At 41.0% G+C, this 24,359-nt stretch overlaps 1 protein-coding gene across 7 annotated transcripts in view; it reads right to left on the reverse strand.

Moving 5' to 3' along the window:
• The window catches only part of PHTF2 (putative homeodomain transcription factor 2), a 150,515-nt gene that overhangs the window by 39,633 nt on the left and 86,523 nt on the right, over positions 1 to 24,359 (reverse strand). For 6 of the 7 annotated variants that reach the window (XR_003095135.1, XM_025209604.1, XM_025209605.1 and 3 more), the window contains 3 exons: positions 20,503 to 20,668; positions 17,441 to 17,605; positions 3,066 to 3,267 (listed from right to left, as the gene is read on the reverse strand). Coding sequence is in view for 6 of the 7 variants with exons in the window: in XM_025209604.1 (XP_025065389.1) it covers positions 3,066 to 3,267; positions 17,441 to 17,605; positions 20,503 to 20,668 (533 nt within the window). In the remaining variant the exon portion in view is untranslated. The remainder of the gene's footprint in view (positions 1 to 3,065; positions 3,268 to 17,440; positions 17,606 to 20,502; positions 20,669 to 24,359) is intronic. The other variant, XM_025209608.1, reaches the window with a different exon arrangement.

Raw genomic sequence — 24,359 nt, forward strand, 5'->3', positions numbered from 1 at the left:
AGGTGGTCAGGAATAAGAGAAAAGGACTTAAGCATCAGAACTTCATCAAAAAATGAAAAGAAAATATTGAGGAACTGGAATGTCCTCATACTGACTGCAGTCCCTAAGCAGCTGAGAATCAATTACTTCTTTAGCTGTATGCATGGATGTTAAAGCCTATTCAGCCAAAAAAGGCAATAATCATACTCCTTTGAAGCTGGCAGCACCTAAGGTATGTGCCTGGAGTAGCATGGAAAGAAAGACCTTATGGAATATCCCCTGATGCCCAGACAGCATATCAGAATAGGAGGATAGTGATAGGAATGCCATATAGACCTGTGCATCTCAACCTATAGCTTCTTTGCCCATGTCACAAGATAGAAAAGCTATATCCCAGACAGCTCTGGTGCAAGTCTCCACAAATGGCAACCTATCTATAACTTGTATTTGAACAAAATCAGTGTGCAACTGAAAGCACCTGGAATAAAAATGCGTTATAGTGCCCTCCCTGCCACCACCACCATAGGAGGTAGAATAATATAATGTTTCATTTTTGCTTCCATTCATTTTCCTCCAAACTGCTGCACCTTTAGATTTTCATATCCTGACACTGATCCAAGGTCATTGTCAAGCAAAATATCCTTCTTCCTCCCTACTCTCTGTTATTTAAAAATCAGCTTTCCATCCTCCTCTCCACTTCCTGATGAAATTTCTATTATTGAGACTTTTCTGTTCTATGGGACAGGGGGGAAAGGACACCCTTTCAGATCATCTTTCTCTGCCTTTGCACACAGGCGTATGGAAAGGAGAAACCATGAATTAATGACTGGCAAGGAAGATTTTGGCAGAGTGGACAGGGTCAGGATTTTTCGTCATGATTAGTTGTGAAATTTGTAGCAGACAGCAGCAAACCTGGGTCAGTAAAACATCTACAAGGGGCAAATCTGTACATAAGGCCTGAAACAACTGAAAGAGTGAGAGAGTGCAAGAGCAAGCATATGAGAGAGAGAGAGAGAGAGAGAGCGCGCGCGCGCGCACGCACATGCACACAAGAGCACACCTGTTGGTGTGTTACATTAAAGAAAAATAAAAAAAAAACTCTTGAAGAGCAATTTTTTTCAGAATACCCTCAGCTGCACATGGTTAATTCCAGACATCACTACAAAGGTTTTAAGTGTTCATCCTCCAGCAAAATTGAGGTAGTAATGGTGTATTTTAGCCCTGTGTAATTTTTCATGCATTTCTTTTTAATAAAATAGTGCCTAGATCTCAGTGATATGCCTGTAAAAGAAAAAAAAATATTGAAAAGATAAAGAAGAGAAAACATTAGGGAAACAAGGAAAAAAAATAAGTGAATACCATGAAGGTCGAACTTGCACTTAAGCTCCAAGTACCATAACATGAGTTTTATTTGAAAAACTTTTTTGCAAATTCATAAATTAGATAGAGACTGGTTTAGGTTTAAATTAAATATCAGGAAAAACTTCTTCATTGTAGAACAGATTGACAACGAAATAAACTGCCTAAGAAGTTCTGGACCCTCCTTTAATAGGGGTTTTTAAGAAGCTGAATAGGTATTTATCTGAGATGATTTAGGAATAGTTTGAGACAATGTGGCAGTGCTGTACCCTGGGCAGCAGTTGCATACAGCTCCCCCACTAAGGCTATGTATACATAATCAAATAATTCGCCTTTCCCAGGTTTGCGAGAGAGAAAAACTGACCTGTACAGAAGTTCAGACAGAGAAACAAAGACTGCCAGTGTGGATGCTGGGGCTGCCTAGAGCATGCAGCCCAAACAGCTTTTCAGGCTTGTTTGTTTGTTTTTTAAGTCAATTTAGACAGGGATTGGCAGGGAAGGTGGGGGTGGGGTCTGTGCTGTGCACAGAAGAGTCCTCCAGCTTCTCCCAGCCCCGTGCTGTGCTGTGCTGGAGCCCAGCTAAAGCTGGGCAGGGCATATGCTTGTATGCTTCCCTGCACCCAAATGCTTCAATTCAGGTAGGGAACAAGCCAGAAGCAGAACATACCCCCAAGTCTAAATAGAGACAGTAAAAAAGCCCTAGGCTGAATCAGTTCAATCTTTGCAGGTTAGTCTAAGCTGCATAGATTGAACTGATAAGCAAGTGAACAGGCATTCACTTTTGATCCTAGAAATCCAGTCACATGCCTGCAGTGGCCAAGGCCAGAAGCTGGGGGACACTAGGGCACACCTCCCAGCTCGGCTGGAGCAGACAGCTTGGGCTAAGGCTAGCCCACCCACCCTGTGAGAAGGAGCTTGCAGGGGAGGTTCAAAGCATCCTGGGATGCTGGAGGCTATGAGTTAACTCTACATCTGGAGGGGATCTGGAACAGAAGTTCAATAAACTGATTTAACCTAAATCAGCTAAGGCTGATACTACATCCATCCAGATTTATCTTAAATCGTTTTTGGCCACTATGAAAACTGTTTATGTGCACTGAACTTCTGTTGTGTTACAGATTTGAACCGGTTTCTGATCACTTATATTGGGCTAGGAACAGAAATTACACATAAACCAAGTGCTTCAGCACAGTGCTTTTCCAGCCCAAAGCATTAAGGGGGCTTCTGCTCCCTGCCTGGCTAGGACTGATGCATGCTCTCCCTCACCCTGTGGGAGAGAGAAAAAGCAACAGTAAAGCCACTGGCTGTCTGTTCACAAGTTCCGTCTCCTTAGAGATATTCTCTGGGGAGACACTTCACTCAGGTTGTTTCCACATTATTTTTATCCCAGAGTGGCCGCTTTTACTCCAGGAGAAAAATTAGGGACTGCCACACACTCTTGGTTTCCCCAGGAAAAAACAAGGACTCTCCCTGGAGAAACTGAACATTGTCCAAGTCCTAAGTCAATGACCAGGGCTTCTGTGACTTCTGCCGTGGTGCGCCCCCCGCCGCCTCTTAGTTATGCTAATATAAATAGCATCTGTGTGAGGAGTTGGAACAGATGATCCTTGAGGTCCCTTCCAACCTCATGACTCTATCCAAAGTGCTATGGCACAAATATAAATACAATTTAACAAACTATTACTAATTATATAAAACTGTTTCCAAAAGCAATGAAGCACACTTACTTTGTGATGACTATGATTGTTGTATGCATTTCTGATGGTTCCTGTGCTCCAGCCTGCCTCATCTGGCCTAATCTCTTCACAGTGAGGCTCATGTGTTTGTGTGCCATCTTCACTGCTTTTGCCTGTCTTTTTCCCATCAAGGGAGACATAGCCATTATCAGTCTCTGTTGATTTATCTATTGAGCTCTTTGTTTTCTTTGATCTAAATTTAAAATAAAAGTGCATAAAATTACTGTATTCCTGGTAAAGGAAATACTCCTTTTAAACATCTAACTTTCTGCCATCCACATTTTTATTTTACTGTTGAGATGGATTAAAACTAGTACTTAAATCAAGCAACTGATGCAGTTGTGTTTTTAACTCTTTTACCATTTCATGATCTTAACAAGTAATATCAAAATACCAAATAAAACTAAAAAACCCGAATGCATTAAAGAATAAAGTTCTACAGACTACTAAAAGAGGCATGGACCCAGAAAAAAAAACAACTTTATTTTACATCCCAATCCCTTAGTTTAAAAACTAAGCTTTTAACACCTACTTACTAACAATGAATGGAATGAATTCCCTTGTTACTATTTTACTATCAAACAGAAAATATAGTCAGCAGCAGAAACATTCTCAGCAGCTCTTTCAACTAAAACGTCCTAGTTTTTGCACTTTAGGGACAAAAAAGTGCAGAACTAAGTCATCCAAAAGTATTGTTTTTTGGTTTTAAATCCCTCTTTTCCATTCCAAATGCATTTTATGTTTATTAGAAGATTTTCAGATGAGTAAAGCAGGTTGCTACCATTTAGTTTGGAGTCCTATGCCTCCTCCAAAGAGGCAATATCTGTTTATCATATTCAGTAATTATGCTTAAGACCTCCTCTTGCAAAGTCTGAAAGAATTGCCTAAGCAAAGAATAGATAGCCTATACCAAATTACAATTCCTTGAGAGAAAGCAGGAAGAATGTGGACAGGAAGAAAGAAGACAATCATAAAATGGCATACCTATGAAGTCTTCCTTGTAATTTGTTCCTCTTCTTCCATCTTACATACCAACAGTTTTGACTAATCAACAGATGAAGCAATCAGCAGAATTTTCAAAGATGGGCATACCTACAGTGCACTTCATATGACTGCATCTCCAAATTAAGATGCTGCCAGAGATATGAAGTCCAGGTGATTGTGGAAGTAAATGTAGGGCTGCATGAAGCTTCCGTCACTGATTTGATTCGGCGGAGATTTGGCAGCCAAATTTCCGAATCCAAATCAAATCAGGAGACCCTTTAATTTCTCCAAATCGAATCAGAACCCTCCAAATCATTTCAGAGAGATCTGATGATTCGGACACAGACACAGCTTTAAATGTTTTTTCTACATACTTCAAGGTACATACCTCAGCTCATGAATGCTGAGATGCTGGGGCAGATAGATCATCCCACAGAAGTGCGGGGAGATCCCCAGCACACTTGGCAGTGGACCCAGAAGAAGACCAGATGCACTTCTGGTTCACCTCCAGGTCCACCATGGAGCACGCGGGTGACCCTCCACACCCCAGCTCAGCAACTGGTGCCTCCTGGGTCTGGCTGGAGGGGACCCCCGGCCCCCCCACCCCTCCACAGCCAGTTGCCAAGCCAGGGTGGTATGCCACCGAGCACACAGCTGGCCCCCACCTATACTCCTGTAGGATGCTCCAACCGCCCCACCATCTTATCGTTCACAAGCCGCACCTGGTACCTCGAGGTATGTAGAAAAAACGTTTAAAGCTGTGTCTATGGCCAAATCATTGATTCTCTGAATCAGCCTCAAATCTTCAGATTCAGATTCGACCAAAGAAAATCAGGACAGTGATCCGAATCAACGAATTGAATCACTGTCCCCCGAATCGGGCTGAATCCAAATCGAATACGGCCCACTTCGCACACCCCTAAGTAAATGTGTGGAAGAAGTAGTAAGTGACCATCTTACCAACTGAAGAGACAGATTATAGTAGATCTTCATTTTGCTGTCAGCCTGCCAGGTCTTACATAGGAAATCTTTACCCAGTGAATAATAAAGAGTACTGTGCTGGCCTGCCCTTGTTATAGCCATTTGAATCCAATAAGCAGCTGCTGCTTACATTTCTGTATCTTAAGAACTGGGTATGAACATGTTAAAACCAAAATATCCACATTGGGCTACATCCTATTCCACTTATTAAATATTTGAGCGCGATTTAGATGACAAAGTGTGATCCTATTCCATCTTGTTCAAATCCCTGAAAATGTTTAACCCAGCTACTTTTGTAATGGGCCATTTAGCTTTAAGGCTAAAGCATAACAAGTGGTGAGGAGGAGGAAGACCTACCCATTTTTGTGTTAATGGTTCTTCAGGAATAGGATCACATAGAGCCTTTCATGCCAAAGAACTGTATACATGCCTAAGAGGTGAAACAGAATCTAACCTTTTGGATCGAGACCCTGCAGCTTTCTTCTGAGTAGAGGGCTTGGGATATGTAGTAGGTAAAACAACAAGCTATTCTTTGCAGGAGCCCCTATAAATATCACTAATGAAAAACACACCATGATGTAGCTTGGACCATTGCATCTCCCAATAATGGGAATGTGAGAAGGCTTGAAGGACTCCAGTTATTGGTTAACTTTCATTTAAACAACATGGAAATGTTAAATACATTGTGGGGACCAGGGAAAAGAGAAGACTTATCTGAGGAGAAGGAGGAAGAAGTTGTAATGAAGAAATAAAGGAACTCAACTGTCATGCCCTTTGGAGCTAAAACACTACTTAAAAACATTCTCATAAGTTCAAACAAAGGATCCATAAAGCACATTCAAAACCAACAATCCTAAAACAATCAGTTGATTATTTTGGGGTGCGAAGAAAAGAGCATATCACTTCAGATGCAACTGGGACCCTGTAATATGCAACCCAGTCCAGGCTGAGTTACTGCAGAATTTATTGAAATAGAAACATGGAGAGTACATATTTATTTTCTTCACAAGACTCAAGAGGTGTTGAAGGAAGTAGAAACAAATAGCACTCTCCTCATTCTTCCCTAAGAGAATAAAAACTAAATGAATCCTCTATAAACTGCAGAACAGAGAACTAGATCTCCTCCTCTGTGGGCACGCATACTGAAATGACACCCCAGCCTAATAGGCTCACAGTCATGCTTGTCTAGTTGGGACTCAGCAGGGATTCATGAACGAAGCAGTGGATGAAGAACCATCCTTCCAGGGGGAAAAAATTGTCACTGAGGGAAGAAACTTTGCAGGGGTAACATTTAATTGAACCCTGGGTGCCAGATACATACAAGATGCAAATGGCCAAAAAGCAGAAGGTACCTTACTGGGAGAGTAGAACTGTGGAAAATTAAAATTTCTATCCTTTGAGAAACCAGTAGAGATAAAAATGGCAAAACAGCCTCCTGAAATGGGAGCAACTAAGACTTCTTTCAGTATGACAGATACTCATGACTCTTACTCATGATCAGTATTTTTGTTTCTTTCTACATCCATGGTCTGGCTAAGGACTCAAGCCACAACTACTCAGAATAAGTTATCCAGGTAGTGGCCAGGTAGTTCTCCTGGCGCACACTGCCTGTGAGGACAGTAAGTATCTTGATGCAAAATGAATGAAAATAAGTCGTAAGTAATTTGAAGAAAAGAATGCCTTGGGTAAAATGGAGATCAGGTTGTCTATCTTTCAAGTCCTCCAAACAAGGGAAACACAATTTTGCAAAACGGCTTAGTAGGACATGTAAGTTTCTGTAGTACGTCTCACTGGAAAGATCTGCTGCATGAGAATATGAAGATCTAGAATTAGATCAAAACCTTCATATGCTAACATGCTAAAGAGTAGAATCCCCATCCCTTCCTTACATATAGGATTTGGGCAGGAAAAGGACTCAAAGAGAACTAAACAAGCAGTTTGCTGAAGGAAATCTTTGCATTCTGTTCCTGAACAGTTCACTACCTTGGACTTTCAAGTCAGGCAATAGCTTACAAACTCAAAGAAACAAGGCAACCATGTAGCTCCAACTCTGAGCACAGTTATGACTACAGTGAAAAAGGATCAACAACTTTGAGAAGGGTAAATAGAAGACTCAAATTTCTTCCCTCTCAAAGTTGATGAAAGAGGAAGAGCTGCCACTGGAGAAACCAGACCAAAATTAGAATGGCAGTCAGTGTTCGAGGTGGTCTTCAATTCTCCTGTTCAAATCTTCCTCAAACAGTGTCAAATGTCTGAGGGTTGTTAACACATTTAGTCTTTAGTCTTCCCTACTACTTGAATCCAGTTCTTCAACTAGCTATGCCCAACATCTCAATTTAGATACTTTGATCTATCTACAAAGCTAGATTAAGCACAGTGATTCTCAACCAGGGAGCCAGTACTGTGGCATCATATTAAGGGTTCCACAACATCCTTTTAGATGGGCAAACACCTATAAATGCTTAACAAGATTAGAAATCTAGAGACTTCAAATAGGAATGCAAAACGTCAAACACACACTGATCTGTCGTGGCCTTTCTGAGTTCTTTGCTACATTTACTAAAATGTAAGACAAGCCTATACAAGACAACCCCCCCAATAATTAGGTTATATATACAAAAATATATACATTTGTTATTAATTTTCCAGGTATAGAATCTAATTATTGGAGGTTTGCTTTGAAATTGTCCCCCCCTCCTAGTGTTACACCAGGAAAAAAATCTGAGTGGTCAGGTAGCCCCCTTGCCCTCTGCCTCCCCTTAACTTTTTCCCCCTGCAGACTCTTCCCCCAACTCCTTACTGTCAGACCCTGCTGGAAATGAGGAGCAAATTTGTCTATATACAAATTACTACAGGTACCCACAAACTTAGGTAAAATGCATCAACTGTGGATTAACTATTTTGAAACTGCTGCAAGTTTTCGCACAGGTACTCCACAAAAAAATACTTTTAAGCAGCACTTCAGTACCTACTTATCTGTAGTACAAACGATGCATGATACTGGTCCATAGCCAAAAGCCTCATCATTTACCACATAGTTCATGGGGCTGGGCCCCAGTGTCATTAGCATTTCAAGCCATGTTGACAGTTCAGCAGTTTAGCACTGCTCAGTATGGGTGCATACCACCCCCCACCAAGGATTCCCGAGCTAATTATCCCCCCACTTATGACTGGAACTGGGTGTTCTTTGTCACAAGTCCTGGGATCCTCCAAAACTTATGGGGCACCTATATACTTGCCAGATGCCTGCTCCAACATGTGCTAATTAGCATGCTCCAGCAGCCATATCATGTGCATTTAGCATCCCCGTGCTTCAAAGCAATAACAGGGGCACTTTTACTAAAGCTCACTGAATGCTCACCTCCCCTCCGGAGCACATATAAAGATGCCTTGTATGCAGATGTGGTGCAGGGCAACCTGGTCCAGCTCCAGATTGTAGAGGGTGGGGCCACACTAATAATATGTGACAGCCTGAGGGGACAACATAGGGGGTCTGGGTGAACTATTTGGGGCTCCATTTCTTGACATTTGCCAGCCCTTTAAGGCTGATGAAGAAACAGGAATCATTGGAAATGGGAAAGAAATACACAGCTCAGCCATGAGAGTGAAGAGGACATTGAAATGTATTCAGCATAGTGGCTCACCATGACTTGACAGAGTCAAAGCTTACAGGCACTGCACACAATGGGCACTACCCACAATGGGCTCATTTAGATGGGCTTGTGGTAGGTTCCCTTGGTCTTTTGGCTAAGATCAAGCGAAACATGGGGGCACTTGAACCCCAAGGCCGCTGGGCCTGGAGCTTATACGTAGAATGCCAGCCTGGATTGGGGAGGGGAAGGTATCTGAAACCCCCAGACCACTAGGTCTGGGAGGAGAATACTTGCCTGGTGGTAGAGCTACAGACTCAATGATTGAATTCTGCTCAAATTTTAAAAATTGACTATTGGGATTTGCCCAAACAAATCTGAAACAAATTTGGCATTAAATCAATTTCATAGCTGGTTTCCATTACTGAGCACATGCTACATTTTGCAGTAGTTTGATAATAGACAATGTATTTAATGAGTAGGGACCTACTCTAATTGCAATTTTGCATAAATCACAAAATCTGGCATTGCCTGAGAAATGGGGCAATTCCTGTGAAAACTGTGAGAAAAAAAAAAAAATTACTGAAAATATAATGCTGGCTCCCTAGTGAAAGCCAGCAGTCCTCATGGCCTCTGCAACCCAGCCATGTAGCCCACTGTGGGGAAGGGGAGCTACTGGCACAAAGGGAAGGCCAGGATGACTGCCACTCCCCTGTCCTTCACCACTGACTGACTCAGAGGATCTGCCTGTTATGAAGCTCCACCCTTCTCCACCAATTGGCAGCAAGGGGGGGGGGGCATGATGGACAGCCCTCAGCCAATCAGTAGTGAAGGGTGGGGCCATATGACGAACAGACCTTGTAGCCAATCAGCAGCAGCAAGGGGTGGGGCCACTAGGCCCCCCCAGCCAGAGGTGTGGGTGGGGGGAGGGGGCCTCACCACAATAAGCTGGAGAAAAAATGGCAGCCGGCTCCATGATCTGCCCACAAAATCAGCCAGCTGCCTCCTCAATTTGACTAGACCCCTATTAATGAGGTTTTCTTGTATGTGAATATAAGATGAGGGGCTTTTTTCCATCTAAGCTGACTGAGGGGAAAAAACCTTGTCTTGTAATTGAGTAAATAAGGTACTCTATTCTTTTTCCATAATCAAGAAATGAGGTAAGAACTAGCATTTTCTGAGGAGTGCCTTGAGTCTAAAAAAAGTTTAAGAACCTATGATCTAACAGCTTTTTTTTAAAGTGAAAGGATTTCTGCAAAAACAGACTCCCCTACATGGAACTGAGCAGGGTAAACAGGGCCCTCATTGTGTTACTCAAAGGAGAAGAAAACAGAGCAAGTGTGAAGTGAGGGGAAAATATGTATAGAGAAGAACCCTCAAAATTGGTCTTACCCAGTGCTGCTTTTCTAGGAATTTAGCATCTTAGCTTCTGAAGAACAGCTCCCACTACAATATGAACTACAGCAAGGAAAATAGCAGCAAGGAAGGTATGACTTTATTTTTTATTCTGCACTTCTTTTTTCCATGTCTTCTGTTTCTCGAGGCTCTGACTTATTTGATTTTGAAGAAGTAGCTCACCATAGAGAGAACAAAGCAGAGTAGTCACTTTTGAACGAGATGAATTTGAAATACAGCAATGTCCAATTTTATAAAACAAACTGGAATCGAATTCAGATAGGGGACATACAAAAGACTGATGATTCACTTGCCTGTTTGGGGCTCTGTTTCCAGTAAGTTTAAGAGCTCCCGGAAAGTTTTCCAGCAAAAGTTTTTTCTAGAAAGGCATTCTCCAAATTCATTTCACTTAGCAGCAGGGTTCTGTCAAAGATGCATCTCCTAGAACTTCCACATGCACCCCAGTAGAAGTACTATTTGCATTCGTTCTCAACATCTGTTCTTGTTGCATGATCTGTGACTCTTTTGTACAAAAATTACTCAGCACAAAATGGTGACAGTTGTGGGGACTGCCTAATTTACCTCTAACTAAAAGCAATTTCTGAACACAAACAGAAGCAAGGGGTATTCAATATAAATAGGTTCTGGAAGAGGAGGGAGGGGGATAGGATGGAATATACAGACACAATACATAATGTGATAAAACATAATGGTTTTTGTTTGTTTGTTCGCTTTAAAGAAAAAGGATGCATTTTTAAAAAGTTAAAACACCAAATACCCCCCCAATCCACCGAGGAGGCCTTTGTGTCCATATGACTGCTCCTCTGATTCCCAGTTTTATGTCCCTCTCGTCACACCAAAGGAACACTTAATTTGTGAGATAAATGATTATTTATCATTTGAGATTATTTGTAAAATATATAGCTGACTCAGTTATACAACACAACGGAAGTGGATGCCCCAAGGAATTTAAAATTAAGCTAATTGCTCTGCAGACCAGGTCAAGAAAGGCATTCTATCTATAAGGTGAAGTGTAGAAGAAAGCACAGAAACAGCAACAGAGAACATAAATTAAAGGACATCACAGATGAAACTATAAAAGGGGAAAAGAGTTACAAAATAGAGGACAATACCAGGTAAGTAAAAGGGAATGTAATGTGGAGTCTTTATTCTCCTTTCCCTTCTTCTGCCTTGTTCACATGCTTTACATAAGGAGAGAGGAAAGAAAAGACAGATGGATAAGAGGCTTAAAGTAACCGCTACTTTGTGTCTTCAGTACAGACAACTGTGGCTTAATCTTAGTCAGTAGTATGTATAGAATGTGCCTCCTACTTCTTGACACAGCCATAAAATGGACAGTCAAACCTACTGCAGGATAAAATAAAAGTATACGAACATAAATTGTTTCATATTTAGAATATTTAAGTAAAATATATTCTTGGATTATTATTATGGATTATATATATGATATCTCTCAAGAGAAAGAGAAAAGTGTATATAACTAAGTTTAAAGCAATTAAAAAGTAGAAAATTACTATGCATTGTAAAAAACTCCTTAAACAGCTGAAGACTGGTTTGTTTGCCTTCTGGTTTTTATAACAGTATTTTAGCATGTGCACAGATGTATTTTAAATTTCTAAAATCTATTGAGCCTGATGGACTCCAATTGAACATATTATTGATGCTTCTTTGACAAAAATGTCAAAATAGCAAAATCAGTTCCTTAAAAGTTTGCTTTGGTCCTATGATATTGTGATCACTTAAATAATTGATGAAGATGAGAAAGCTGAAGAGATGGTAAGAGTGGTATGTGTGGGAAGATTATGTTATTTATGGAAAACAGCTTGTCAAGCCTTTAGAAGCAAGTAGGACAATTTGCTACTGCCATCCTGTTTTGTATATAACAGCATGAGATTCAGAAATTTTCAACTTCCAGCATTAAAAATATAAAGCAGTATCAGTGACAAAATACTTACAGCAGAAGAGCCACAAAAGGCTCACACATATAATACACAAAATAATATTTTATGCATCTTTTCTTTTTCATAGGTTACAGTGGATGAAAGAATTAATGAGAGAGTTACAATTCAGTACAATACAATTAAGTGCTCAATTCTGATCAAGCCTATCATGAAAATAAATGTGACAATTAAAAATCTTCAAATACACAGCTATTCAGTCCCTTAAAACTTTCTTCTGTGTGCAGTGTATTAAAAACAAAGCAAGTTAAATGTTTTCTGGCAGTCAGAGTATCAAAACTTTAAACAACATATGTAATAAAATATGAAAAAACCCAATATAATCCTTGCACACAATACATTCACCTAAAAAAGTGAACCATAAATCTAACTGTCCTGTGACTTACTAAATTAGACGTGTGAAGCAGAGCTACACCAGGTATATTAATATCATCTGGTTGAAGTCCACATGCCAGATGGAGCCCAAGGACCCCTCTCCACCGCAACATGCTAGATCTAGTATTTGCGGCACCCATTCTGGTTAGATCCAGATGTGCATGACATATAGTGCCTACTCCAGCTGGTCCAGGCTGGATGTTGTATGCAGTGTAGGTCACAAATCTGCCAAAGTGGGAACCAGATCCAGCATCCTGGAAGCCTTTCCTCCCCCAACCCCCAAGCTGGATCCAGTGCCTGCTGTGGCTGGTCTGGGACTCTGCCACATAGAACCCATTCTAGGACCCATACAGCACATGATCCCCACTCTGCACCAGCTGGAGCAGGTGCCACGTGTGGCCTGCATCCCAGATTTGCCAGAGCAGGCATCACATGTGATGCAGTCCTGAAGGAGGGGGAAAGAGGAGGGTCCCTGACTGGCCAGAACCAGTCTGGATCATGTGGCTTTGCAGCTCTATCCAGCAGCTCACAGACCACATCTTTGACACTGCTGGGTTACAACAGCTCTTCCAGCCTTGGCTTGAAATCAACATGGGTTCATAAGCCTATGGGCTAAGTATAGAGGTTCAAAAAGTCAGAGGCAGAATCAATGTAATCTTTGCAGGTTTTTCTAACCTGCACAGATTGAACCAATAACAAACTGTACTGGCGTTTAATGTTCTTGTGACCAAGACAGGCAAAAGCCTGCACTGGCCCAGGCCAGGAGCCTGGGGGTGCTCACACGCCACTTCTTATAGTCTGCAACACTGGGGGGCCAAAGCCAAATGGGGGGGGGGGCATTTCTGCCCAGCCTCTCTCTCGGCTGGCAAGGGGACAGAGGTGGGGCGATCCTAGCACAGCTCAAGAAACAAAAAGCCCCTGTGGCTTTCCCTCCCCTCTGCTCCACCTGCTGTGCAGACCCAGGCTAAGGGTGCCTGGGGGTCTGTTTCCCTGTCCCCCCGTCCCACCAGGCTGACAAGCACAGGCAGGAACCAGGCTAGGGAGCAGAGGCTTTAGTACCTCAGTTCTATGACAGCTGGGGGCGAGGCTAGCCCTCCTCCCCTGGAGCAGACAGCACAGCCCAGGGCTGCAAAGCATCCTGGGATGCTGGGGCACCATGAGATAACTTGAATCAGGAGGGGATCTGCGACACAAGTTCCATAAACCAGTTTTACCTAAATCACTTAAGTCTTCTACTACATCCATTCAGGTTTATCTTAAACTGGGCTCAGCCATTTTAAAACTGGTTTATGTGAGCTGAACTTCTGCTGTGTTACAGGCTTAAACTGGTTTCTAATCACTTAAATTGGTTTGAGTGTAACTTATGTCCCTAGCCACAAAGTTAAAACTGGTTCAGATTGGAACAAACCTGTTGTCTACAATATCTCTGCTGTAGAGATCAGGTTAGACAGGATCAGACACTTCTAAACATGTTTACAGAATTAGGATAGGCTGTCACAGGAAAAAAAATATATGTATTCACCTCTTGTGGCATTTCCCCAAAAACACTATTTGAATGTGAAAAACTTTAGGAAATAGCAGATCACCCAGATAGAACATAATATACATTTTTGTTCTAACTAAAAGTTTGGATACATGATATATGGTTGTCAGGAAATTTAAATAGCAGCTGCACTCCAAATGAAGGCTAATTTTGAAAACATTCAAGGTTTGAGTCAAATCTTGTGGATTTTTACTTATTTTCAAGGACAACTAACTGACCTGCGTTGACAATTCATAAACACTAAGTTATTTTTCCTCCTCTTATTGTGTGTGTATGTAAAGCCTAGTTCAATAGGGCCTTGGCATTGTTGAGGTCATTGGGCAATATCAGAATCTAAACAATAAATTATGTTTTGTGCACTATTTCTCCTTGCCATCAACACTCAAAATTGGGTCACGATTTCACAGCTTGATTTTCACACCAACACATTTCTGTTTAGGATATGCTTAAAAAACAGGAAAAAAATGCTGGACTAACTCCTAGCACCTTGAAATACAGTGCATTTGCTACGGTCAATGAGAGAGAGTCCCCCATCAAGTCATATATACTGTCTAACACAGGTCTCAGGATCTGCTATACATACAACACACAGTAACTTAAAACAGTGGGCCAGACTCAACCCTTAACAAAACTGCAGACATTCAATAGTATTGTTAACACTGTTTAACAAAGAGTATACTGGGTCATCAACCCTGAAAATTTAATTGAAATAAAGAGAAAGATTTTTTGACAAATAAATGTTAAACTGCTTAATATTTCTTTCAAAATACTAATTTAGCAGAACAACCTGGAAGTCTTAAGAAAAACACTGGTCTTAGCCACAAGGTTTCACCACACACACCCAATTCATTTGATATTATTGTACTCAGTATCTTGGGTGTTTGTACAAAAAAAATAAATATGCGTGATATTTCTTCTGCTGTGGAAAAAGGAATCAAATGAGGCCAGTTCACATATCATAAATCATGCAAGTAAATATCTGGTAGTGAATTTAACTTCTGGTTTTGGAAAAAGTCCCAAAAACAAATTCAGTTCAACTTATTCCATGCCAAAGGCTATGCCAGCAGTAGCATATTCCACTGTATAGCACTAGAGCAAAAACAGAGGTTTCACCACTTCTAGCTTCTACGGGTTTCCACATTGAGTGCAACTAGGTTCTTCTGATGAAGGAAAATGGAAGTAATCAGGCACATTTAATGTTAGATGTTCCTTTAGTTAAAGTATTTAGAGTATGGGAACAAATTTTACTTGATAACAATTTAACTGATGCTGCACCCTTTGAGAGATAGGCATTCATTAAATTCTTATGAATATTCTTATTCTTATTATAAAGGGAAAACCAAAGACCATTTAATTACCAAAAATGCATTTTAATATAGTATTTTCTAACACTGGCCAATGATTGGGTAACTGGTCTACTGAGCAACTTGACTTGAATAAGGCTAAGGTTGGTGGGCAATTTCCCATTAAAAGAATAGTTAGGTACAGCAACAGGTTACTTAAGATTGTGGAATTCCCGCCAATGTTTTTAAGAGCAGGTTAAACAAATATCCATCACTGATGGTCTAAATATACTTGAAACTGCCTCAGAGGAGGAGCAATGGATCAAATGACCCCCTAGTCCACTGTAGTCATGTCTTTTCAAGAGGTACCTCATTAAAGCTCCATAGAAGATATTAGTGGTAAAATTTGTAATTTAGCTGACTGAGAAATTATTAATTAATGTTTAATCTTAAATTTCAAGCATAAAATTCTGTAAATAAAAATATTAAGTGAATCATTTATATGGCTTAGTAATAGTAACAGACAGTAACTTCAGTTCTGGTTTCCACTTTCCCCACTTGAACTGAAAAAACCCTTTGTCTTTTTTAGGTTGGGATATAACAAGTACCTCTCATTGCCCTTGTTTGATTAAATGGTGTAAACAAGCGTTACAGTGAGTTATGGACAACCTACACAACTGGAAACACTGCGTATGCTGTGCTAAATCCTACTCAGTATCCTAAGCTGAACTTTGAAAAAGCAACAGCAAAGCATATGGAGATCCTACGGCCTAGTCTTGTGTATTAAATGCAACTGACTCCTGGAAAACATGCACACATTGCACAACCAAGCTCCAAAACCCCTGAATTATATTTACATAAAGACCTGCTCATTTAAAATGCATACTCAAAAAGTACATCAATGGTATTTGATAATACCTATAGGGAATGAACAATGTACACTTGTAGCAGCTTCCAAAAGGGGAAGGGGAGCTGCTGGTGCCATTTACACAGCAGCTGTTACACTGCAACTGTTATGAGGGCATGCTCCTACAGCAATACAGGTGAGAAGCAGAGTTAAAGCCAGAGGGATTTTGCTGCATTTGTATAGCTACAGGCTCATGTAGAGGTAATGGCAACAGCTGTTATACTCTGCTGAGCAGTTCTCTTCCCCTTCGGAAGCTGCTACAATTGTATGCCTGTCTATACCCATGTTTTTCAAGAAGTTGCTTTGAAAAGTAATTGCTTTATGCAAGTTAAAGCAGGAGAGCATTACCACTGCTGTATAACGTACAAATGCCAGCAGTTAAATGTGATGCTTCTGGTACAAAATTTTCAAAATACAGGATAAACTTCATCAGAATATAAGAGCACTTTATCACAAGCATGATAGACATGTTAGTGAAGTTCAATTACATGATGCATTCTGTACAACAAAACATACATGTAGTAAAATGCAATATCCCCTTTCTCAAGTTTAAGCCACCTTACAGGATTTGTTCCTATTTCTAAATGCCTCCTTTTTTTCTTAAATTAATATCTACAGCACTCAGAAAATTGGATTTTAAAAAAATCAGTACACGTCTCTCAATAAGTTTTCCAAGGATAAAACCATCATTTTGACATTCAGTGTCTGAAGAGAAATGGCTCCTAAAGAGTACCATGTTTACACCTTCCCTCCAATAGTTAAAAAAAAAAAATTTAAAATGCTACATGCAATTTGTAGTTCACTGAACCAAAAATTCTGTGGTCCTTAAAAAATAAAAAAATAAAACTTCGTGTGCATTTGAATCCTGACCTCTCTTCCACTTGCAGATAGGGAGATTTGGCAGCAGAGATTACGGTTTTGCCACGGAAGCAATAAGCCAATGCCATCAGAAAGGTATTTAATTTTCGCAGTAAAGAAAGGTTATAATTAGGGGTATTAAATGGAATTACAGACACTTGGACAGTCAAGATCTTTCCCAGGATTGAAGAGTAATGGTTTTTATCTTTGGTAGTCCTTACATGATGTCCCTACCTCAGAAGAATCATTGCACACATCCAAATCCAACTATTTTTTTTAATTTCTCAGAGGTGTGAGATGTGCCAAACAAGGACAAAATCTGTAGATACTCAAATACAACAGTGCTGTGTTGTAAAAAACATTAATACTGGATCTTTTAATAATTTACACATAAACATAGATCAGTGTTCACTTTTTCAGAAAAGGGGTAATGCATGTCTAACACATATATAGCCTTGAATAAATACAAACCCTGAAAAAAGGAAAGCAGCATGCCAGATATCTCTGAAGACAGCGCCAATACTGTAAGAGGTGCTTGTACCGTAGTTCTGCACTGTTCCTTCCTGTGTGTTATCTGTAGTACTAGAGCCATCTCCTTCCCTATGTACTTCCAAATGTGCTGCTTTCCTTAATTTCCTTCATTAGAAGAGATTAAAAGTGGAAAGTAGCTTTATAAAGATAATCCACTAACTCTGTGATGTGTTCAGCAATTTTATAAGCATGCAAAACATTTTCAATCCAACTGTAATAAATATAGTTTGTTAAAACTTAGTGGCTAGGGCCAGACATTACACACAAACCGGTTTAAGTGATCAGAAACTGGTTTAAACCTGTAACAGAACAGATGTTCAGTGCACATAAACCAGTTTGAAAATGGCTGAAACCAGTATGAGATGAACCTGGTTGAATGTAGTATCAGACTTAACTGATTTGGGTCTCACTGGTTTATGCAATGTCTGTCCCAGACCCCTTGCTGGTTTAAGTTAAATCAGACTTTAGCCATTGCGGCATGCTTTCTGCTCCACAGCAGGGCTGGTCCCTTCTCCTCTGCTCCCTGGCTGCAGCTCTGACAGAGACTTGCAGGCATAACAGTGTCTCTTTTGCTTCCTCCTGCTCTGCCCCTCCCCGCTAAGCAGGGATCCCCCATCCCCTCTGCCTTACGCAGACACCTCAGCATTAGCTAGCAGAGCACATGCTGGCTATGGTCCATGTTGTGGCAGACAGCAGTGTCGACTTAGGGCTTTTTGGAGCTAATCGACAGCTCAGCTGGTAATGTCCGTCCATTCCTTCTTTGTTTAAGAAGAGCCTGAATTAGAGAGGCTGTTTGTTTTCTGATGGGGCGATACATGCAGATAACAAATCTGATAAATACTCTGTTATCAAGGAGGGGGGAACCCTTCTCTAATCCTGCCAGGGCCTGGCCACACCCCCTCAGCTCAGCTCTATGGAAGTGAGGGAGGGCTGCTCTAGTGCACCCTGGCTTCTAGCCTGAGCTACCGCAGGCATATGCCTACATGCCTGGGATGTCTGCAGTTACAAACTTATTTAGCCTAACCAGGTTAGACTAACCTGCAAAGATTGAATCAATTCAGGCTTAGGCTTTATGAGCGTCTGTCCCTAGGCAGCAAGATAGAAATGGCCTTTGTTGTGAGAATAATTTAAGCAAAAATACACCTCTGCTAATTACCAAAGGCTTGAGCCTCAAAGTTACTGTAAGTTATAACCCCAGTTCCAATGGCATAATTTCCAGTAGCAAACTGTATTTCACTTAAGTTTTGGCAGTCTTAGTCCTCATTAGTAATTTCACCTTTGTTCTTTTAACGCATGCTTCTAAGAGGAAAATTACTGATCAGCAGGGATCTGGGTTTTCCGTTTCCCACAGAAAAATGGAAAAAATACGGATCTTCCCTTTTAACTGAGAAAAATGCCAATTTTTCATTTTAAAAGAGAAACGCATGGATTCTCCACTTCTGCAAAGAGCTTTGGGTTGGGGGGAGCAGAAGGGTGGTCAGGCAGGGGGCGCCATGTGCATGTGCTCGCTTACACATGCACACGTCCCCAGACAGTTTGGAGAGCATGTCCCACAGGTAAGTCTGGCAGGGAAGAAGGGGGATTGAAGCCCACACAGGGAAGAAGGGACCTGGTCAGGGCTGGGGTTGTGGCCCAGTGGGGTGGTGCGTGGGGCTTGGGGCCCGGGGCCGGAATGTGCAGCTGCAGGGCCCCAGTGGGGAGTGCGATGGAGCCACAGGCAGCTTGTCCAGGAAGGCAGGGCTGGCTCCCCACTGCTGCAACACACTACCGGGGAGGGCAGTGGGGGCATATGCCCCCCAGAACTGTACACGGGGTGCAGGCAGGCTGACCATTGTGAGCTTAGGCTTCCCCCCTGCTGCCCTCCCTCGGGTCTTCTGCGGTGCAGCAGGTGGGACTCAGAGTAACAGGGCAGAGCAGAGCAGGGCTGGGCGGGGCAGTGAAGGGAAGCTCAATGCTGCTGCTACAAGCCCTGCACTGCCATGGTGAGGTGCCCCCTGCCTGCCCAGCAGCAGTGGGGGTGGCAGTGCAGAGTTGTGGGCCTCACTGCTGCTAGGGGGACAGGCAGCACCTCAACAAGGTGGCGCACAGCTCCCAGCAGTGGCAATGAGCTTCCCCACCCAGCCCTGCTGTGCAGGGTCCTGCCCACTGTGCTGCAGAGGCCCCAAGGCTAGGACAGAAGAGTGAGGATCCGGGCCCACCTCCTGGCTCCTCTGGCCATGCCACCTGCAGGAGAGCGGGAGCTGGGCTCTGTGCTCTGCTCCACCACAGCAGTCACTTCCTGTGGGCAGCAGTTGGGGCTTGGGCACTGCTGCAGGGGTGGGGGCCCCCTCCAACAGGGCCCAAGGGGCTGCGGGTGGGGAGCGAGAGGCCTGGACCTGGGTCCTGGTGGGCGAAAGGGGCAGGGAGAGCTCCAATTTTCCATGATAAAAAAACCAAATCAAATACCAAAATTTAGAGACACTTAGAATTGATTTTATTATAGTTATTGAGGTACTGGTAGGCTTCCAAATTGCTTTAAAAATCTAAATGCATCAAGAAAACATTCTGTTCAATTGATATAGTGGCATTTCATTTTAATTGTGATTTCAGCATTTTTAAATCAAAGAATTTGAAAAAGTTTGTCAGAGAATTTACAATTTTTAAACAGAGAAAACCAGGATCCTTGTTGATCTGGATTGTGAACTGAAAAATTTAAAGTCACAATAATGTTTACAGGAATGTCACTTTAACTATAGTAAGTGACAACCTTTTGTAAGCAAGAGTAAGGGTCAATATAATGTCAAATAAAAGTGAAATCAAGTGAATACTGGAGATTCACAGCCAATTTCAAAGATTCATAACAATAAATTACTGACCAAAATTCTTAAACCTCGTCCTCTATGTAAACAAAAACCTTGCAAAATGGCCCACAGAATATAGATTCCAGAATAATTCCATGCATGTATATTCCAGGATCACTTCATGATCCTAACTGATTAAGAACATTTTAGTACAGACTGTACCTTCTTCTTTTACCCCCTGTGCTGGGAGGTGGTTTAGGAGTTCGTGTTGAGACAATCTGGCAATGCACAGTTCCAAGTAGCAACATTAGCCATATTGGCCCAATTACTTCAGTCAGAGGTATATTATGTGGGTTTTGTGCTGTATAGAATAATACTACTGCGGCAACTGCAAAAAAAAGGAAAAGAAATTCAGTTCAGCGTCTGAAGAGTCTTGAAATTCTTTGTGTGGTCAACCAATTATACAGGTTTTCACAAAATCAACACTGTTGACAACGTTAAATATCCTTTCCTGAATCCTGATTGCTTCTTGTTTCAGTTGGAACTGACTTAAGTCAAATAGCCCCTAATGCATCTTGTGTTCTAAAATGGCAGATCACATATTCCATCTAAATCTATACCAAGACTAAAAATGAAATTCTATGCTGCACTATATTCCAGATTTAGGCCTAATATTTTACTCGAACACATGGAAGCAACTTCCAAGTCTGGTGATCTCAGCAGATATTTGGAAGAAGTATTTAAAGACATCTGTGCATCTGCCACTCCAAACATAGGGAAGTATTACTTACTCTTGTTGTCATTAAATGTAAATGCATCTGTTTATATGAAAAACCGAGTATGGCCTGTTTACACACTTAGAATCAGTGGCCCATAAAAGCAAATGCATTGATGCACTCTAATTCTATCTCATAAGCAAAGCACTGGCCTTCTAAACTGGAATGCTGGTTTGTATCAACTGCAACAGTTTCCCACGTGCGTCTGGACAGCAGAACCTACATATGCTGAAGTTTCATGCATCAAGAAATGTGACACTTGTGCAAAACTTTAGACCGGGAATAAGGTGCACAAAACAGTGAGACATTTGTATTCATGGAATTGAACACAGGGAAAACGCCTTTCATATGCATTTTATTCAAACTAACCATCTGTAGTAAAAATATAGAACAAGAATTTTTTTATTTTTTTTTAAATCAGAGATTAAAGTATTTTTACCCTGAAAGAGCTCAAATCTCTCTGGAACAACTATGGCTAGCAGCATGGGAGAATGAAGATAAGGAAAAAAAAAACACTTGGAAGAATAAGAAATGGCAACTACTTACTTAAACAAAGCCTAGACAGAGAAAAGGGCTAAGACCATTAAGTTTGAATGTCATAAAGAGGTGGCTATTTTACTTTACAAAATGGACCCTTTATCAGCCTCTAATATCTTCATGCTTGAATACAAATCAGAACATGAGGCAAAGAAAGATGTTGCCCTATTTTCAAGAGAATTCAACAAAGCTATTTTGAGATACAGGAATTTGCAAAATGCAGCGTTTGGACTGTTCAGCTTTATGTCAATTCATAAAAACTGAAAATCCTAGAAACTTCAGGTTTTAAGTTCTAATAAGCCCATCATTATTTCTGCCATTTTCAAATGGCATATGAAGAATTTCACATATTAAGAATGCTACCTCAGTCTTTTGAAAGCATAAATATATAAAATATGAAGAAACATAAAAGTTTTGCCTATATAACTAGAAAGGCTACGAGTCAGCTCAATTGTTGCTTCAAGCACAAGCTACAGCATTAACCATCTCATAGCCACTAAGGAATTGGGAGAAACTTTTGGCTGCTCAGCTATTAGTTACTGCAAATTCCTTAGCAGCTGTGAGAGGGTTAAAACTAGACTCTGCCCTAACTTTCTACCTGCCAAGTGAGAGAGAAATGAGAGATATTTTGGCAGCCATTAGAGCATAGCATTACCATGCTTCTGTGCCTCCATGCTTCTACTCAAGCCGAGGAGAAAAAACAAATAAAGAATAGGTTGCTTGCTTACAACACATAACCCTATTTTGAAAGACTGATTTTTCTTTGGGGAAAAGATGTTTATGCTATACAAGTAGATAAGGTAAAAAGAATACAGACAGCCTTAGGAGGAGGTGACATGGACAACCACCCAGCCCAGCCTGCCCCCTGTGTCCCAGGCCAGGCAGAGTGGCATGGCAATGTGTACCATGCCACTTGCCTCCCTGCTGGACTGTGCCCTGCACCCCCTGCCCACAGTAGCACCACTGATTCCGATTTGGGGAGGGAGTATCACCAAAATAATTTCACCCAGGGCACCATTTTCCTTAAGACCAGTTTTGGAAAAATACCATGTGGTGGCAACCTAAGAGAACTTTAGTAAAATTACACAAATCAACCGCTTCAAAACTGAAATGATAACAGCACTCAGCCCAAGCAAAAACGAAAAAAAATTTTAGAACGTGTTGCTATGACTCCAACGAAGTATTTTTTTGCTTTGAGAATTCAGCTACCAGATAATAATAGAACATGACTCCTTGAATACCGCATAAGCAAAAAAACATGATAATATTTGATGTTTTAAAGCCACATAATCTGAAAAGGAACTGGTTTTTACCAGTTACCTTTTAAACTTGTAACTACATTAAAATTACAAGCATTTTAAATTACACCACACTAAAAGATCAACAAAATATTGGTCTGACTACACAAACAAGTTATCAGAGGACAAACTGGGATGTGAACTTATAACATGCTGCTCCAAAGAAACTGCCCATGTGTATGCCCTTATCCCACATAACAGATGAGGCACTTTACTCCTTAATGAAAATGGGGAAAATTACCTCATAATTTGCTATAAGATAACAGCATGCACACAGGCAGTTGCTGCAAAACAGATGACATATTGCAAATTCAAACCCTAGCTTTCCTCACAGTAATTTATGTGTCCATAATCTAAAACGGAAGAACAGAGCCCGTTACAATTCTCAATCAAGACTGTTCCAATTATAGGCTGCAAGGAAGCAATCTAGTCCTCAACCCCAGCTGCTAGGCAAGTGTTTCGGGACTCTAGGAGCACAGGTCTCAAGCTGGGAACCTCCAACTAACCAAGCACTTGGTTTCTCCTCTGTATCACTGCTACTAGCCCAATTTTGCTCCTTTTTTCTTTGCCTAATACTCTTGAAATGTAACCATGATGCACTGAAGACATTTCAGAATACAAGAACTGGAAATACTCTTAAGTCCCATTACAACCCATATAGTCAATATAGGCAGCGTCACAAAAATGATGCATTCCAGGAACACATTTGGCAAGCACATTGTGCTACAAGGATTTTGAAGATTAAAAAAATCGGTAATTACAGTTTATTTCTGTGGTGAATTCTCATCCGAGTCATCGTGCCCATAGGAACTCAATATTTAATTAAAGTTTAAAATCTTAAACTGCAGTTCCCAAGTCAAAAATCTCTCTTTATCACCTCCAGCTATTCACAAAAAATGTTGTCAAAGGTGTTTTTATTTCAAACACATTGCATATATCTTTGTAAGCCTTTTAATGTTTGCTACTTCTGAAGTATTTTCCCTTTCAGCACTGGGCAAACCTTAGCTAAAGCACTAAATTTTTTTTCTTTTGAACTGGAGTTTTTCTGTCACAGTTCACTGAGGATGCATATGTTGCTACGGCTCTTAAGTTGAAACCAATTGTTTTTGTGTTTCCTGAGCAAGCCCATGATACTAATTATCAGTGTTGTTAATTTTTGAAAATACAATTGCTCATGGCTGCAAGACGGTATCACAAAACTGGTAGACGATGCATATTACATGCTGATTTCAGTGAAAGACTGAAAAGAGGCTCATTTAGCTTTTCAAACAATATATTTTATCTTCCTTAGATCACCAGGTGTTAAAGGAAATGATTATTTGATCCACTGATTCCTTCACAAGCTCAGTCCCTTCTCAGCATCTGGTGAAGTAGGCACAAACTATTCTAGAAAAGAAAACTAAGGCAAATACTATTTTTTTTTTTTTTTTTGGGGGGGGGGGGGGGGGGGGGGGTGAGTGGGGGAGTA

This window comes from Alligator sinensis, unplaced genomic scaffold (genome assembly GCF_000455745.1).
Source record: "Alligator sinensis unplaced genomic scaffold, ASM45574v1 scaffold670_1, whole genome shotgun sequence".
Classification (NCBI taxonomy): domain Eukaryota; kingdom Metazoa; phylum Chordata; order Crocodylia; family Alligatoridae; genus Alligator; species Alligator sinensis.